The sequence below is a fragment of the Anser brachyrhynchus genome (genome assembly GCF_964034855.1).
Source record: "Anser brachyrhynchus genome assembly, chromosome: 7".
In the NCBI taxonomy this organism is placed as follows: domain Eukaryota; kingdom Metazoa; phylum Chordata; class Aves; order Anseriformes; family Anatidae; genus Anser; species Anser brachyrhynchus.
In genome coordinates, this window is record NC_137701.1 from 25,776,206 (window position 1) to 25,794,527 (window position 18,322).

The 18,322-nt window shown below is 44.2% G+C and overlaps 1 protein-coding gene across 28 annotated transcripts in view; it reads right to left on the reverse strand.

Moving 5' to 3' along the window:
- The window catches only part of KALRN (kalirin RhoGEF kinase), a 502,773-nt gene that overhangs the window by 93,413 nt on the left and 391,038 nt on the right, over nucleotides 1-18,322 (reverse strand). For 23 of the 28 annotated variants that reach the window (XR_013953438.1, XR_013953439.1, XR_013953440.1 and 20 more), the window contains 2 exons: nucleotides 3,203-3,232; nucleotides 1,420-1,666 (listed from right to left, as the gene is read on the reverse strand). Coding sequence is in view for 25 of the 28 variants with exons in the window: in XM_080599249.1 (XP_080455375.1) it covers nucleotides 1,420-1,666; nucleotides 3,203-3,232 (277 nt within the window). In the remaining 3 variants the exon portion in view is untranslated. The remainder of the gene's footprint in view (nucleotides 1-1,419; nucleotides 1,667-3,202; nucleotides 3,233-18,322) is intronic. The other 5 variants (XM_080599226.1, XM_080599225.1, XM_080599227.1 and 2 more) reach the window with 1 other exon arrangement.

Consider the following 18,322-nt stretch of genomic DNA (forward strand, 5'->3'; position numbering starts at 1 on the left):
ACGTCTCTGGCTTCCTGTGAGTCACGTCATGTCAGGCGCTGGCTGCTCTTACGCAGGCCAGGCTGATTTTCAGCTTCACCTCTTTACTCACACGTTTAATCTGCAGGGAGGTGTGGCAGTGCTTCTCAGAAGACATCCCTGTAGGGCTGAAGGGAGAAGCTGAGGACCAGGACAGGCTCCTGGGGCAGCAGCAGCCAGGAGAGCCGGCAGGGCCCGGGCGTGCGGGGAGGAGAGGTGTGGCAGGTCTACGTGCCATGGGACAAGTTGGAGTTTGCACCTCAGGCAGCGGGGACAGTCAGCTGCAACTTCACCTCCTGCCTCCTGGGCTTTAAGGGAAACTCTGACTCCGGACCCCTCACAGTGCCCTGTGCACCTCTCCCTGCCGCAGCCACGGGACTGCAGGCAGGGAGCAAAGGCAGACGAGAGCCCGATTTCAATGCTTTTTCTCAAAACAAACAAAACCACCAAGCTTAACTTGTTCAAACAAGAAAGGATCAAGTTCTATTTCCCCTAACTCAGGGGGAGAAACAAACACATTTTAAAAGCCAGTTGAGGCTGTGGGTTTGAAGCCAGGAGCGGAACCTTAGGAGCCATTCCCCTGCACCCTACCCGCGGCCAGAGGGACGCAGCCAGAAGGGGACTTGCTCCAGCCACGCTGAACCGAGCAGGTCCTGGTCTAGCAGTCTGGGGCATCTCCTGTGTCTGGCTGCACTGATGTGATGCGTGGGACACAGAGCTCAGAACACAACATCAACGGAATAGGCCACAGACACCACAGAGACGAACAATATTTCACCTTTCAGTGCAGGTGTTTGTAGGAAAGGGTAGGTCATTTCCCTGAAAACTGACGTAAACGCTCAGGCTCACAGAGTAATAGAGGTGACGTGTTTTGTTGTGCACTGATTGTAAAGGACTCTTCACCCCTTGTACTGTGGCATTATGCACAAAGTCTCCATTTCACCAGTCAGTCAGTACTGGTGTACCAGTACTCACTGGTGTTTGTAGTCATAGACAGTCAGCTGGGATACGCTAAAAGACTACGCACTGGTGGCATTCCTAAAGTAACGTATCCACAACTTGGGGAATCTTGGGTGTATATACAGCTTGACTTTCCCTCCTTCTAGGCTTTTAGACTCTGAAAGCAGTCCCTTTGTCGTTTAAAAGCTCTTGCTTTTATCCCGCGTCTCAAGACAATAACGATTGCCACACAGCAAAAGACACACAGGTACAACATTGATTCATGGAATGGAGCTAGGCTAGCGCTGTGCTGATTCACAGAGATCCAATAACAAAACTCACTCATGACTACACAGTCCTTTACCCACGTCGACTGCAACAGCAGCCCAAGCAGCTTTGCACTTACATGATACAAAAGGGGAAATCCGAAACAGTCTTAACACCTGTCAGGGTGTTGCCTACCTTTTCCTGAAGGGAAGAAGCAATCCATCTCCACACTGCTGCGGGAATGGGAAATGCAGAGAGCGCTGCTGGGGACCAGACCCTCCTGCGGTGGGCTCCGCTCTGTGGTCCGGACCAAACACCAGCCTGGCCTTTCGCTCGGCCTCTCCAGCAGCTCCACTGTCTGCCCCACCTGAATGCTCAGCTCACTGCTGTGGCCTGCTATGAAGTCCTGGAGCACCACGGTTAGTTCACACCCTCCAGACAACTGCCCAGGTTCAAGAGGAAAGAAAAAAATGGAATAGGAGTTAGAGAGGGCAGGATTAAAGCAATCATCTGTGCATCATATTTACACTGGCAAAGACAGGCTCTGTATTCCTTAGAAGCCAAGTTAATCATTTCTTTTGTCAAAGTTCAACATGTTGTGACCCTGGTTTCCTTTACTTCTTACTGATTCTGTTGGGCTTAAGTGAGAAATCAAAGCTACCCACCCAGTAACATTTTGAATGCTATCACTTTCTAGCTGTGGGTGTCTACCAGAAACCTTGCTTTTTTTCTTGCTTTAGCTTCTGGGGTGACTTTCTAGCCTGGCAATAGCCCAGGCTGCCTTGGCACTGTGCCTCATGGCAGAACAAATTCCAGCTCCCCCTCTACAGCATAAGCTAGACACATTCCCACATGCCACCAGTGCAGTGAGGATACAGATACAACTTTTTGCAAGACAAGAAACGTGCCCTCATCTTCCCAAACTTGCTCTAAGGACCCCTTGGGAGATCAGGGAATCCTGACGGGGCAGATCAGAAAAGCTCCTCCCATGCTCTCTGATGGAAAACAGAGGTGTAAATATATAAACGCAGAGTGACTGATTATATGCTGACTTCCAGGATTTGTATCTAAGAATAAATGTATCGTCTTACTTCCGTACTGAGTGCTGGCAACCTGCTGCTTTCCTTCAGTCTCACACCCTGCAATGCTCAATGAACAATACTGGTCTCTGCTTAACCACAGTCTCTATACAACCAGAGACCAGATATATAAGAGTTTGTGTATAAAGCAGAACAAAACAGAAATAGTGACTGCACAAGCAGCATAGCTAACGAAGCTTGTTTTCTTAAAGATTTGAATCTCAGGGTTGGATTTGCAGGTGTCTAAAAGGGACAAATCTAAGTTTTTTTCTGGTGTAAGGAAGCTCTGTGAATGCTCCTCTCCAATCTGGATTCCTTGCTGTCTGCCTGTCATTAGGGGCCTTCATCGGGGTCCTTCCGTATGTCCTGCCTGCTTCCTGGAACATGCAGGAATCTTTGATGTCCTTATTCCAATGTAAAATTTGATTGAATTAGCCCACTGATTCAAAAGTTATTAAGAAGAGAAGTAACAAGCTGATTCAAAGCAGTGTAATACCACATACCTCACTTTCTTTGGATATCAAGCTAAAAACAGGCACTTTATAAAATGTTTTCAAATAATCTGGTTGTAAATCCAACTGAACTGGGTGAAATCTTGTAAGGTGTAACAGTACCTTTGTGAAATCAATGAGAACTGGGACCTGCTTATTGGCTTGACAGGGTGAGCCCCCGAAGAGAGCACACCCATCTCTACGGGCTTCACTTTCAAGTTGGTACAATCTCAAAATCCCTTACTGCAGCCCACTTGGGCCGAATGCATGCTCCCGTGGGAACAGCCTGTCTCCCCACTCAGTGGCATAGTGGTTTGTGTGTCTAATGCAGGCAAGAAAGAAATCCCATTCACAGTTGTGATATTTACAATTACAGAAAGGGGTCAGTGGACAAGGACTGGTTCTCACCTGTCCTGTGTCTCTGCCGTAGACGAAATGCTAGATTTGGGGAAGAAGAAGGAAATATTTCTCTGAAAGATTATTTGTAAATAAATAGGAAAAAAACAAACAAAACAAACCACGGCAGCTGTTTGAGGCCATTCAGACAGAGTGGTAGCATTAATCCCGGCAGAAAGAGCTCAGTGGGTTGATGGAAGCACACAAGATCAGCTTGGCACCTAGCTATGCAGTTGACCAACAAACCCACCACTCATCACGCTGACACACTCTCCCCGTAACTTGAATACAGACATTCACAGGTATGGTAAGAATAAGATATTGCTATAATACCTGCTGAGGATTCTTTGCTATGGGCTAATTTGAGAATTAGATTTTTTTTTTTTTCTGATCCAGTATGGGACCTGGTCTGGTATGGTATGAGATACTTAAGACACAAGAAAAATCCTGACTACTTTGTGGTAAATACACTGACAAATTTTATCAAATTAATTTTCTGATGAATATCACTTTCACTACTCCTTGCCAAATATTTTTTCTTTCCTCCACATTATGTTATTTATGATATTTTCCTCTGAACATAATCAAATCTCTCTTTCTTTTAGGGGATAACACGAACAAATACTGTGTTGCACTTCTCTTCCAGAGACAAATTTCAAACATTTACATGCCCTGCACTGAAGTACCACTAGGTGTCCGTGTTTGCCATCACACAGAGAACATCTGCTACAAGGAATTAACTCTCACTTGCCTTCAGACACAGGGCCTAAGTGCCGTACGTGGTATCCGGGCATGAAGAAGATGGTCAAAACAGGAGCCCGGGATCCATCGTTTCCAATGATACGGGCAAAAGATGTTCCAGAGCAGTCAAAAACTTTTGTCACATGGTTGGGTTGATTTTTGAAAGATAAGTCTTTTTTATTGCTGAAGAGGAGAGGTGAAACAGCCCAGAAATATCCGAGGAAACAAGGTCTGGGGAAGTTAGCAGTTCGGAAAGTTTGGGACTAATTAGGCACTTGCTAGGGAGCATCAGCTCGGGAAGGGCTGCCCTAAGCAGCTCCCTGCTCCCAGCCAGCGATGCTGCCCTGGGCACAGCAGGCTGAGGGGCAGATATCCTAAAATCGGCCTCTCGTGGGCCTTTGCCAATCCCTTCTCAAACAACTAAACATCTGATACAAGCAGATGCTTCAATTAGAACAACACCTGTAACCCTTATCCCAGAGGAGGCAGGTGCACTCCATGACCCTCAGGTACCATCTAGCCCCAGACTCCTGTTTTCCCTGTCTCATTAAAATAGCTATTTAATATAATGAGAACCAGAAGAAATCAAACCTTCTAGCTGCTGCTGGGCACCTGGTGTGATCAAGCTCTTCCTCAGCAGGGGAGACATTCACAGCCCCTGGCTTTAGAAATGCACCTCTGATGTGAGGATGTGAGGGAGGGAGCTGCCCTTCCGCTACTGCCTGCTATGAATTTCTACCACCTGCTCCTCCAGCATCCCCTGGATTGAAACATGGACCAGGACTTCCCTCCATGCTCCAGCTCACCACTGGAATAGCCAGCGCTAAAATTTGTAAGGAAAGACCCAATCTTTGGCAGGAGGAATTAAACAGGGTCCCTTTGCAGGTGCAGTTAATGCAGGTAGGGACCCACAAGTCATTTTTAGGTGCTGTCCACAAAGAGTAGAACAGAAATCTCTCCCCTTTGCAAAGGAATTCCAGGTTTTTACCATGCCTATTCTTGTGTCTTACCTACCACCACACCACAAAGGATATGTATTGACCAGATTAACCCAGGGCAAAGTAATCTCTTTGGAAAGACTATATTACACTAATACGTGTACAATTTGTCAGCCACTTACGAACAATGCAAATACATCTGATTCCTGATGACAGAAATCCTTTCACCTCTGAAGTGTTCCCTCAAGCTATTAATTACTTAATTTATTTTTGGAGAGTAACTTTGCAGTGTCAGAGAAGGATATCATGCCTCTCTCTACCTCTGAGCATACAAATTGGAATACAGACAGGCTGCTGCTTTCTCACATGTATTGCATTTCGTTTGGAAAAAGAAAATAAAGAATGTCCTTAAGGTTGCACTTCACAGGTAAATGGCTTCATAATTTAACATATAATATTCACTTTTATTATTCCTGTGATAAAAACCACCATTAAAGCCATTGGCTGGTACATTTAAAACCCAGACAGCAGTCTAATCTGTGTGCTGTACAACAAGATCAGTGAGAGACATTAAAATAAAAATAACGATGCAATATGCCTTTGCAGAGCATAAGGCATAGCCAAAAGATCTGACACAGGGACGAATGTAATGAATTACACAGAAAGCAATGGCTTGAAAATCAAGAAGAAAAGGGAATGCAGAGGCAAACAGTGAAATGTTGCGAAGATGCAGGAGGGCCCCAAGCAGCCCAGAGAGAATGTGCTGTGTCCTCAGCGCAGCTGGCAGGAGCCCCAGCCTGTCCCCACACTGCTCGACAAAGGCAGCCCCGCAGAGATGGCTGCTGCCTGCCACCAGCAAACCAACTCCCATCCTTTGTGATCGCTTGGGCCTGGGCTAGGAAGCATCACTACGCATTCAGTGTGTAAATGTTTTCATCAGGATGTGCTAAAACAGATGAAATCTGTGCTAGAAAAGAGCCCTGCCCTATGTCACCGGTGCAGGCAGGGACCCAGCCACACAGCTACCCTCCCTACTGCAGGACGCTGCTCACAAAACTGAGCATCCACGGGAGCCGTCTATGGCGGACACTGACCCTGGTAAAGGAGTCTTCTTGCGACTTACACGAGCCTTTTTGATTTTGGGAACACCCATCTGAGTGCCCATCAGTCTCAGGAGGGTGAAGCGCAAGCCACCAAAAAGATCCCAGACAAGGACATGTCCTGCCATGGGGACATCCCAGTTGCTCCAAGCACGGGAGCCAACTCAGCTCCAGGGATCAGGAGGTACTGGTGTACCATGGCAGGATTACCATCTGATGGCCTTTCCTGAGCCACAGTATGTGTGCATGGCTACTGCTGCATCTGTTAAATTTCCAGCCATGAAGCAGCAGTCAGAGGAAGCAAGGCTGAACACCAGAGGAACATTTATCATTACACTACAGATGGAAAAGACCTATCAGGTCACTGGCTGCCTTCCTTCCTGCTAAAATAGAGCTTAACTAGTACTAAATCCACTTCAGTTTAAAGTCTAGTGGGAATTAATAGCTCTCCAACAGGGCAAGCAGCGGGTTGGAAGATGGTCTCTGAAAAAGGACACCTCAGACACTTCTTAAAAACAGGCAGCTGACAGGTTTATCCTGCAAACTGCAATGGATCTCACACTGGTTCTAAATACGAACTCATCTCAGAGAGGCTGAGAACTGGTAACAGAGATACCGCAGAGGTTGTAACAGCGTGGGTGAATAAATACCTGTCACCCCAGCAAATGTGGTGGCATTTCAATTGGCTGCTTCTACACAGGTGCAAAATATTGGTGTACTTGGTCTTCCCTCCTGTGACACAGTGCCATAATTAAGGTTTTAGTCCTTTTTTAAGTAAGGTATTAAATTTGCTGCAGAGGCTCACGAAGCACTTTGTGGTCTGTGACCTGTGAGGGCACATAACAGAGAGGACCTGGGGTGTCAGAGAACTACATCTGATGCTCATGGCAGTCCTTGTGAGCAGCATCACAGCCAGGGGTTCAGTGCTGCTGTCTCCTCCCTGACAGCTCTGGGGCAGATGCTGCTCATACCTCATACCTGATGCTCGGTGTGGTATTTGGATCCCTGAGCTGAACGCTGAGCAATGATTACAGCTCCAGGAATCGCATTGCTGGTCATTGACACTCACTGCCAAGGGACACAAACAGATCAGTTATGTCTGGGGTTCTCCATTTCCAAATACTCCTGTATTTTGGTCAGCCCCCTCTCATAACAGAGTAGTAACAGAAAGCAGGAGGATAAACATCAGTGCATTACACATATCTCTCACCTTTGCCTCAACTCCTTTGGAGAATCACACCACAAAAACACAGCAAGCTGAAGCTGCCATACTTTGGCAAAGCCCAAATTCAAACTGTTGCTACACGCATTGTACTAGACTGTCATTTGTCTGGCCTAAGCGCTTGTGATTGCTAAAGATGCTCTGTCAGTATGCAACACACACAACATCCTCTCACGCAATATTAAGCTATCTAAAAATACATTATAGTGTAAAGAACCGTGTCCAGCCCAACTCACTATGCTAGATTATCCAATCTGTTATTAAAATTGCTGTATCATTTGGTCATATTTATCTCCTTTTCCTGCTCCTAGAATGTTTCAGTTATCCCTTCAGTATATTTTTAATCACAAATCCAGACTATTCAGACGCAGAATCAGCAGTGCACAGCATCTACAGATGGAGGTAAAAAACAATATATTTCAGGTAGGTGAGAATTCGTTTACTCTGTAGTACAAATCTCAAGCCAACATCTGATTTTCACTCAAAGAACCATCAATAGAGAATGAATCCATCAGGGTCAGAAGAGCTGCTCAGAGTATTTAAGTATTTTAAAATATGCCAGCATCATTGTAGAAACCCACACTAGCCGGTTATTTACATATATTCAATAGCACACAGAGCTCTGCTAGTTTAAACAAAGCATTCTGTGTGGTGCTGCTCTGTGTCCTAATATAAATTGCTAGTTTTCTGTTGCTTTTAGGCTTTCTGCCCATCTGGATTTGGATGACAGCCAGTTTTGGATAGAAGCATTTAGTCACCATAAACAGCCTATTTCAAGAGGGTGAGAGCGGCAGCGGGAGAAAGAATGGGATTTGCATTCTTATCAAGAGAGTAAAAAAAAAAAAAAGCGAATAAGACCACTTAGACGCCGATTCTGTCTGCACTGAAATAAATCCAGGAGCTGTCACTCGAGCTGGGGGATAGGCACTAGAAAACTTATCCCCCACAGAATTCTTTGTGAAAATTTCTGTAATTCCATAGGGATTTTCTTTTTACTGGGAAGTTAGAGAGAAAGATCAAATCCAGAAAAGGCTTTTGATGAATTTCAGTCCTGGAGAATTGGTTTAGTTTTACTGTGCTGTAACAGGCTCTGTTTGGGGTGCGAACACTGAGTCACCCACGTTCCTCCTTCTAAAACCTCTGCACCTCTAAGGGATGCTGAGCTGAGAGCTCTGGCAATTTTGGTGATTGCTTCATTGCGTCAGTACGGAGGTGTTTCTGTGGGGTAGATTATATTTCAAGAGCTAGGAACTGAACCAGGAATAACCTATCATGGTCAGCAGAATTGCTCCAGACTGAGCTCACTTCAGAAAGTCCTTGGAGAATACCTGGCTCACCTCTGAGTCCTTCTTGATCCTCAGGCCCCTATACTCATCTGCCCTTAAAATGGAGATGGTGCTTCCCACTCTCTGCTTTGTCTGACCAAACAAAGAGGATCACTGCTCGAGCTTCATGGGGAGGTCTCTCTATATTTAACCTATTTGTCAAACACATGGTGAGGATGATGGTGACAGCCTGTAGCCCAAATGTACCAGCTTTGCTCCTCTCAGCAAGGAGATAACAAGAGGCATCTGGATGCTCAGCATTCCATAAATCAAGACACAGTACGCTATTCCGCAGCAGGAAGAAGAAACAGAGATGGCACACGGGACGTATAAATATGCTAATGGAAAGGAAATCTGGTGTTATGGTCTCAAATAGCACAAATCTTTCTTGTCCAGCATATCTTGCTGGAGTCCGTTACTGTGCGACCATATCCTGGCTGTGCTTGATTTTGGACTCCAGCATATGCTGACATCTGCAGAACAGCTTGAATGGAGCTGCCTGAATTATTTCTGGAGCCTTTTTTTTTTTCCCCAGAAAGTAAGGCTAGAGTCAGCCCAAATTAAACAGCACATGCAACTGTAAAAAATGCTTTTGAAGATAAAGACGACCAGACTCTGTTTCACACTACAAACTGAACCAGAGCATCAGTCTGTGTTTTAAGATTGAAGGTTTTCTCATGGCATTTGGTTTAGAGAGCTGGTACCAAAATCCCATTCCCTTCCCAGGAGAAGCACAAAAAAAAGCATATATCATCGGTATTTCCTCAGTGCCACAGAGACAGCACAACTTGCTCCAAACCCATTTACTACTAGTGTAGCAGAGGGTGAGAAGGGCAGATGGCTGGAACACCCCAAGGTAAAGCTCCAGCTGTCACCTCTTGCAGCCACAAGATGTTCTGAACACGCCTAGGGTTAACAAAAGCACGAGAGTAGACTGAAATTAGGTAGTAATGACTAGTTGCCTTTTTTTGTATGTCCAGCATACTGAGCAAAACAGACAGTCTTGACCCAGGAGGTCAAGGGTTTCAGTCAACATACCATTTATCAAGCACCGACTCCCAAGACTCTGCTAGCAAGTACACGAAATCTGGTCATGTAATCTGGCCAGGAACTTTGTGAAACATCTCCACGTACAAACAGCAAATAGTGCACAGTAAAAGGTCTACACAGTTGATGAGTTTAAAACCAGAACCCGGTTGTCTGCATCAAATACTTGGTACCACTGGAGAGGGGGAGTTAAAATCCAACAGAAGCTCCTGAAAAACAAACACACGGAATGGGACAAGCACACAACCCCTTGCAAAAGGCAGGCACCATGCACATCTGTCTTTATCTAACTGAGGAGTTCTGTTTTGACCAGACTTTTGAGAAGAGTGGAATCAAATCATCTTCCAGCAGCCCTGTTCTCTCCTCAGAGAGTGTTCCCAGCTGAGTATGTCCCCTGCCACTTGCTTGTCAGCAGAGAACCTACAGCCTACAGCCTCCCTGATATCAACAACAAGGAACAAATAGGACCTACAGGTCCCTGAATAGCCACCTCTGCTTTTACATTACACTGAAATAAAAAGTTACCCGAAGAACCAGGAACAATGGCTTGCCACAGCCAGAGGAGAGATGTCAGACTGATGTCCTCCTGAAAAGGATGCAAATGATATTCAGAGGAAAAGGACAATAAGATCACCCTAGGGATGCTTTGGAACAAAGCGAATCTCAGTTTGTGCACTGGATCAAATTTGCTTGATATACATATCCCCAGCTTATATTTCCTTTACGATCTGGATAATTATTTTTGACAGGTATGTTGCCGTCTGCACAGCTACATTTCCAATGGAGTTATGAAAAGTGGTATAATTTCTAATGATACCTGCAACAGATCTCCCTCCCCTTGTCAAATAAAAAGCAGACATTTCCAAGGCAAGCACTTATAGATTGTTTCAAAGCTGTTTTTTTTGTTGTTGTTGTTTTGTTATGGTCCTGTAGTAAAAAGTGAATGCATGGAGGCAGAAAAGGGATAAACTTGTACTCTCTTTACCTCTGCTAGCACGCAGGGATCAGGATTTAGTGGCTAACTCTTACGTACATGTAAGCCTGATGACATTAGACAGATACTCTGCCAGGGGAGTACCATGCCCAGCTGCCAGCAGCGTTATGGGGGCAGTGCCTAGGGCTGAAGGCAGCATCTGTCTTTTTGCATCTGCCCAGATCCATTGCTGATCTTCACTGACCTGCCTCGGCTGTGCTGCGCTCTCCTGAAACAACCAAACCTTTGCAAGGATGGCTGGCTATCCACAGGCTCTGTGGTTGGGGAGTGGGTGAAAATGAGAATGCCCAGCAAAGAAAAATGCAAAAGCCTGCACTGAGACTTGCTAGCATCACAGGAAACAACAAACACTCCTCCTTCAGTCTCAAAAGGGCTAAGGATCTGAACAGAGAAACAAAAACACGATGAAAGATTTAAAGTTTTTTTGTCCAAATTGTTGAATTTAGAGAACAGATGTTTTATATAAAAGTGGCTTTATTTTTAATTGGAAGGGATTATTCAAACTATGCCTAAGCCATATGGTCCTTTAAGTCTGACTCCCCTCTGCCATTGCTGGAGAGGCTAGCTTGGCATCCCTCACCTTTTCCAAGTTGTTTCCTTTTTACGGATTTAATAGCTGCTATTTTTCATTTTTATTGCGGGTCCCTAGGTCCCGTTACTGTAAGTCAGAGCCTTAGGCTCAAAATTAACTCAAAGGTAGATTTAGATAAGTTGCTTTTAATGATTTTCAGTACGTTGGTCAAATAGATCGTAGAGGCAAAAGCAGATCTGAGATTACAGAATCCGGAGGATCGATGCCAGTGACTAGTCTTCACCTCAAAGTGCCTCACCTCACTGCTCAAGGAAGACCTGGCCACGGCTGGCACATTTTCCTACCCCATTTTTCCCCCTGTGGGTGTCACAGTAAGAATAATAATGTTTCTGGTAAAATTTAAATGACGTTTTAAGAGGCTCAGCCCCTGTTTGGGTGAGGTGGCTGCAGTTGGCTGGTAGCTGCTGGAGACAGCCAGGCAACCCCGTAGACCCTTCACCCTCCTGCGTTCCCAAGGTGTTTCCTCTAATGCCTGTATTTATGGCTGGTACATTAATGCCTCATCCCAACAATATGCTCCAGCTCAGTGTTCCCATTAATCACCATGTAAAACCACACAACTGCTGCTGCAAATAGGCTGCAGGGATGAACTGCATGTGAAGCATGCCCATGCCCTCAGTCAGTGCTTGGCACAGCGGAAAGAGGATCTCGAGGGACCTGATTACTTGTGTTTGAGTCCCCCCTGTTGCTTGCCTCTTCCACTGCACCCGCTGAGCCTTTTCAGCATTGCTGCATCATTGTCAGGCATCACGGCGGGTTGCAGCTTGCGCCCTAGCAGTTAAATCCTGGGGCTTTCATTCTCCTCGCCATAATACTGCTATTTACTTGAAGTGACCTCATTTGCCAAGTGATGTAACAGGGTGCTTGATCGAGCCTGGCACGTCTAAGCAGATGTTTCCAGTGGACACAGAAACAGCATTATGAAACAAAAATATCGCCTAAAACCTGACCAGCGCAAGAGATTACAATGGCTTTTATGCAGATCAGCTTACCTAAAACTGTGTTGAAAGGACTTTGGCTGCAGTCATATGCTTCCCTTTTTAAAAAGAAAGACTGTTGCTTGTACTACTGTAATGTGACTCCCAAAGGAACCAGCAGCTGCAGGTTTTGAATTTTATCATTCTTGGCCTCTCTGATAGAGTTGACTGGAGCATGCCCAGAGGACACTCCTCCCATAAAATTGTTCTTCTTTAACTACAATAACAAAAAAATGGTTGCACCCATTTTGTTTTGTTTTAGTTTCTAACAAGGTAATAAATTCTGTTGCAAACAAGAATATAAATCCAAAGAGTTTGATAGTCAGTCTGACTTGCTTTGTTTCATCTGAAAGGAAATACTCATTGACTTTGCCATTTACATTTGCTGTCTTGCCACATTATCAGGCCCGGCTAAATATGGATCAATGAAGTCCAGCACAAACAAGTAAAAGATTGAGGGGAGCCTAAAAGAACTTGCTATGTTCATTTATCAAAGGATAAGCAGAATAATAAGGTCTATTGATAAGCACATTCCCAGTCCCGCTTCATTTCTTTCACTGAAAACACTTCAGATAAAATACTGTCCTATTGCTGTTATATGTAAATAGTCCCCAGTTGAATTTGTTTCTTTCTGTTCTTGCTAGACTCAGCATGATCAATACAGCAGCCTCAATATTCAAAGACAGGTGTGTGTGTTTACCCACAACACTCATGCATGTGTTCCTTTTGTTCCCCAAAATCACATTTCTCTTTTGCACTCAACACTCATAAAGGAAGGTGGCAAGAACTGAGCTTAAAATATACTCAGGCTATTTGACAACATAAAATACAACAGTGCCTAGGATAAACAAAAGGTTCTGGTAGCCGAGTGTGATATTTTCAGTGTGAGATCCAAGTGCACTTAATATTTGACATTACCATATCCAGTGTGTCTCTAAAGCTATGTGGAGGACGTGTTCAGGGTAGCTCAATCAGAGAGCCACTGCTGAGGCTAAAGTCAGTGAAGTTCAGCATGAACTGAACATTTACTTCCTTTGGATTCCTTTGGAAAATCCTAGACTAAATCTCTATCTTATCCTTAACTGACAGATAGAAAGATATGCGCTCTGGGGAACTAAATTTCTTTTCTTTTTCACTAAGTAATTGGGAGATAAACTGTGTAAGATATCTACTGTAGAAAGACAGAGAACCTAAGGAATTGGACAGTGGATCCGACTTGCTATTTCCCTTGGGATAGCAAGGGATTTTGTGGCATCCCAGCTGCAGATGAGAGTGACAACAGGAACCTGAGCACAAAGGGGTGGAGGCTTGGGAAAAGAATAGGCCTGTGGCAGAACTGGGGCTGGAGAGATGGGGGGCAGATGACAAACTGGGGTCCCGGGGGCAGATAAAAGAAGTAACTAACTAGGATGACAAACGGTCCTCAGTGCTGATCAGCACTGGAATGAAACGATGCAATTCCCATACAAAACCTTGACTCTGAGACGTTTCCCAAACTGCATACTGGAGAACTCTAAAATGAAGAAAGAAATGATTAACCTTTGCTGTGCCTTTCTTAAATGCCATTCACTTCTACTCTTAACACCCACAGCCTGTCTTCCATGCATGTGTGTATAGTATTAACATTATATTAATTGCACTTACTTAAACCGCATACCCAACAAGACATTTCCTTGGCTGAATATCTCCTTTTCCACTCATAAAATTGTGTTCTCTTAATAAATCCCGTTTCACTAATTCATTATTCCTTCATCTCTGCCGTAAGATTTTTGGCATAAGCATCTGTTTCCTTTCATAAAATGCAAGCACATTTTGGACAAGAATGATAATGATAAATAATAAGTAAGCAATTTCCTCAATCCAAGGCAATACAGTAGCAGAACTGTCTGCCCAAACCTCATTAACCCCTATCCAACCTAAAGGAACAACTGCTGAAATGCTCTGGTCACCAGAATGAGTTCTAAATGGAAGGAAAACATGCTTGAACTAAAAGAGAATGAACCTAGTCTTTACTGCATGAAAAATGATTTTACTGTGGCACCACCACACCAAACACTGTAATTATGGACTGGTGGCTCTTTCAAAGATAAATTTCCGCAAGGAAATGATGAAAACACAGTGTAAAACATCTTTCTTTCATTCTCAGGGTTTGCACACAAGGCCTTAGCGAGTAGCGACCCTATTAAGAGCATGTACATAATTTATCACAGCCTGCACTGTTTCCTTTCTGATTCCCCTATCTATCCCTCCAGCAAAAAAAAAGGGACTCTTTATCACACTGCTCCATATTGTACCGTAACTAATGCCTGGATTGATCCACAGTGCTGATAAATGAATTTGCCTCTCTCCTATATCAAAGGTATTTTCCTCACTAAGATGCACCATTGAGGCATGGGAAAAAAAAAAAAAAGGCAAAGGAAATCTGAAAAGTCCCTGTAGAAACCAGACAAACTCTGGGGAAATAGCATTTAGAGGCAGGCCCACTCTTGGACAAGGCCCAGATGCTGCAGCAAGCTGTCTCCTCCTGTCCTGGTGCCTGGGGATGTTGGGCTGATCCCAATGGATGCAGGCTGTGGGGGACGGCTGTGGTGCCTGTACCCCAGGAGGCTCTTGGGGATGGGGAGCAGGACCTGTGGCAGCCCTCTGAGACACCCCCCTTCCCTGGGCTCTCAAGTGACCTGCTCTTGGTGCCTAACGGGGGATAGGGTAAATATCAATCAAGACGGACAAACCCTGAACGTTTTCAAGAACTCCTACAGTTTGCTGTTGCTTCTCAAAAAGTGAAGAGTGCTCAGGCAGTCTGAGCAGTCAAGTCTTTCTATCCACATTTCCGCTAAGCAGAGTTTAAAGAAAAGGGAATGATTGAGAAAAAAAGGATCAGGACAGAATTTGAATAGAGAGTTTAGCACAGAAAGCCTGAAATAAAAGTAGAGGGGGAAAAGGAGATTTAATACCCTAATGAATGCTTCTTTTATGCTCCACCTGCGATTTACAGAATTTGATGCAAGAGGCACAAACTGCAGGTCTAATTTACCACGTGGCAACTTTGTTATAGAGACCCCGGCCACATCTCACTGCTATCAGTGATGAAGGCAAAAGGGGCACCCCTAAAACTAGACCATACATTTTGCCATGCCTTGGTTTCCCTATCAGTGGTAGTAAGAACTCCAAGTCTTATTTCAAGAATATCTACAAAGCTTTCTTCTCATCTTCCAGCCACAAAGTGCCCAAATAAAATTAAATGATACTACAGAGACTTTAGATTACACAAAATAATCACTTCTGTCAGGCTGTTACATTTGAAATCTCCAGAAAGGAGTAGGAAAAAAAATGTAGAGCGTGCAGCATTTTCCAAACTGAAGCCAAAGAGATTTACAGTTCTTTGTACACATTGCTGGAATATTTGCACATTCTCACCACAACAGCAATAGTACTAATATAGATAAACCTTATTTCTTTCCCATGAAGGACAATTTCATCTTCTACGGAAACCAAGAAGTTTATCGCTGAGCTTTATTCTACCCCCTAAAAACTTGGCAGTCCTTTTACATCATCCATCTCTATTAGGATGCCATGGATTATCAGTTGAACACTTATCTTAATTGCTTGGCTATTTGGACAATTACAATCCCAGATTGCTCCGTTTTGCTAAGATTTCTACACCTCTCTGGCTCCACTACATACGTTTGGTTTCTATCCGTACAGTAACTGTCATTTACATTGACTGACTCAATTTTTCCTTTCTGATCACCTTATGTCATTTTACGACATTTTCTCAGCCTCAATTCCATTCTGCAACCCCATATAATTCAAGTCATCATTCATATCACTGGCTTTTCTTCTCCTCTCACAAACTGTATCATATGAAAAATTTCTATTTAATGCCTATTTAGCAATAACAAGAGAACAGTTTAATTTTATCAAAATTACTGTGTGTTATGATAGCTAAGAAATGCAACTGTTGTAAATTCATGTTTTAGCCACAGCAACGAAAACTGCATCAGCTACTGACATAGTGCAATTATTTAACTGATTGAAGGTCTGCAGCAGTCTCATCATCCAGGTACATGATTTTGTTCACATCAACAGTTCAGCACAAATGGACTACTTTCCCTGCTAAAACATTTTCTTGAGAAAAGAAATAACCTTGTTTTTAAGAAATTCTTACAGCATTTTTTTTAATTACTAAAAATAGGAAGGTAGTCACCAAAGCAACGCTGAATGAAGAGAAAAAGTGGCCTAACCTCACTTTGCAAAGTAGAAAATGTAGCCAGACAACAACACTAAGCACAAAAGCATCAGAGTAAAAAAAAAAAAAAGGGGGGGGGGGGGGGGGAAGGAAAACAGTAATTCCAAAAATAGGTTACAGCTTATAGTTACACATCTACAGCTACAGATGTGGCATGATAAATATAGGTTTGTTTTTCCCTTTTTATAGAAGTCTTTCTAGCAAGTTGCTTGGGTAAATGCTAGCAAACCCTTTACTCCCAAGCAAAGCAAATACAATGAAGGAGGTCGGCGCTCTTCTTTAGAGGTACAAGTCTGAAGTCTCCACCCTCCAGAAAGATACGCAGACCAGGAGGGTTTGTAGAACAGCACCGACAGAGCAAATGCTTCTTAACTGGGTTTCTCCCTGACCGTGAGCTCCAGCACCACCTTCTCACAGCATGAATCTGCCACAGCTCAGGAAAACTGCCCTGGGACTTAGGTAACACTTTGTAGGCGCTCACCCAAAGTCGTTTAGAATCAGGGATGGAAAATGTAAAAGCCGACATACCTTCCTCCCCCTCTGGCTGTTCAACAGGTGTGTGCTCTCTTAACTAACCCCGTCTCCGTGCCACTGCCACCTTGACGTCATTGTTACTGGGCTGACAAAAGGTTTCCATGACAAACCAGAAAGCTGATCTGTTATCTCCCCTTTGGAGGAAACCGAAATGCCCTCTCTCCCATGTTGTGCTAGAACCACCCATCTTTTATTTGGCACGTAGCACACCGGGTGCATTTTCGTGGTTGAGTTTGATTTCTCTCTGCTCTGGGAAGAAGCAGCTGGGTCCTTTGTTGCTTCTCCCCTAAACGAGAACAGAGGGTGTCACCCCCATACCCCACCACAGAAAGGAGAACAGATAACACCGAAAGAGGATGAACTTTGAAGCACTGAACAAAAACACTATTAAGTCACTTGATTCTTGGCTGTAATTTATTACCTCTCCTAGCAGGCATGGCCCGTAATAGTTAGCAGATGTCTGAAACATCTCGTTTTGAACTTTGACTAAGATTAAAAAGAGATTTCGTACTGTTTAAATAGCAGCTGCAGAATGAAATAAGGTTTCCTTCCTAATGTGACAGAAATGTTCATCCTGGCCTTAAACAAGGAGGATTGTTTTATATTCTGTAAATATTGAGGGAACTAAATTTCTGTGCACAGGCACCCACACATTATAAATTTTATATGCCTCTAATTTGCAGCAATTGACATGAAATAACCCCACTGGAAAAGGCTGGCCCAGCAGCCTGAATGCTGCCTAGGTTTTTGCTACGATTTGCCCCAGGCCTACGGCTCACCACAAGCAGAAGACCAGCGCAGCTTGGCTGCAGATGCCAGGTTAGCAAAGTCACTGGGCCAAATTTCACTATTATTGTCATTGTCACTGCATCGAGGGAGAATCTAGCAGTCCTCAGAGAGGACCACAGCCTGAGTGTGGGAACAGAACCAAAACCCACCAAGGAGCAATGAAGTATGCTTAATTACACCCATGATCCCCCCAAAACTTACTGCCACGCTGGGTCCACAGGGGTTTTACCATGCCAAGCAATACAAATTCTCCCCTGTATTTGAGCACTGGGGCCTGATGCTGGTTCAATTTCATGGCACAGGCCCTGTGACTCCTCCAGGCCTACCGATTCCCCTTTCTCATGTTCCTACATCGCTTCAGCTTCAGCCAAAGGCTAACCAATTAACTGAAACAGATGGCTAAGACTCTGATTGAGGAAGTTAACATACAAACTGCTTATTTAAAAACTGGTTTAGATTCCAAAATGAATTATTTTTCCCTTTCAGCCTGTGTGTATTCCTTCCGTGCTGGCTAGAGGGGATACTTTCTGAGTTTTTCATGAATTCCTTGTGCTTGCAGGTTTCTCGATGGGCACAAACAAATATGTGGCAGACAGCATCAGTATGAAAGAGGTTTCGAAGGAT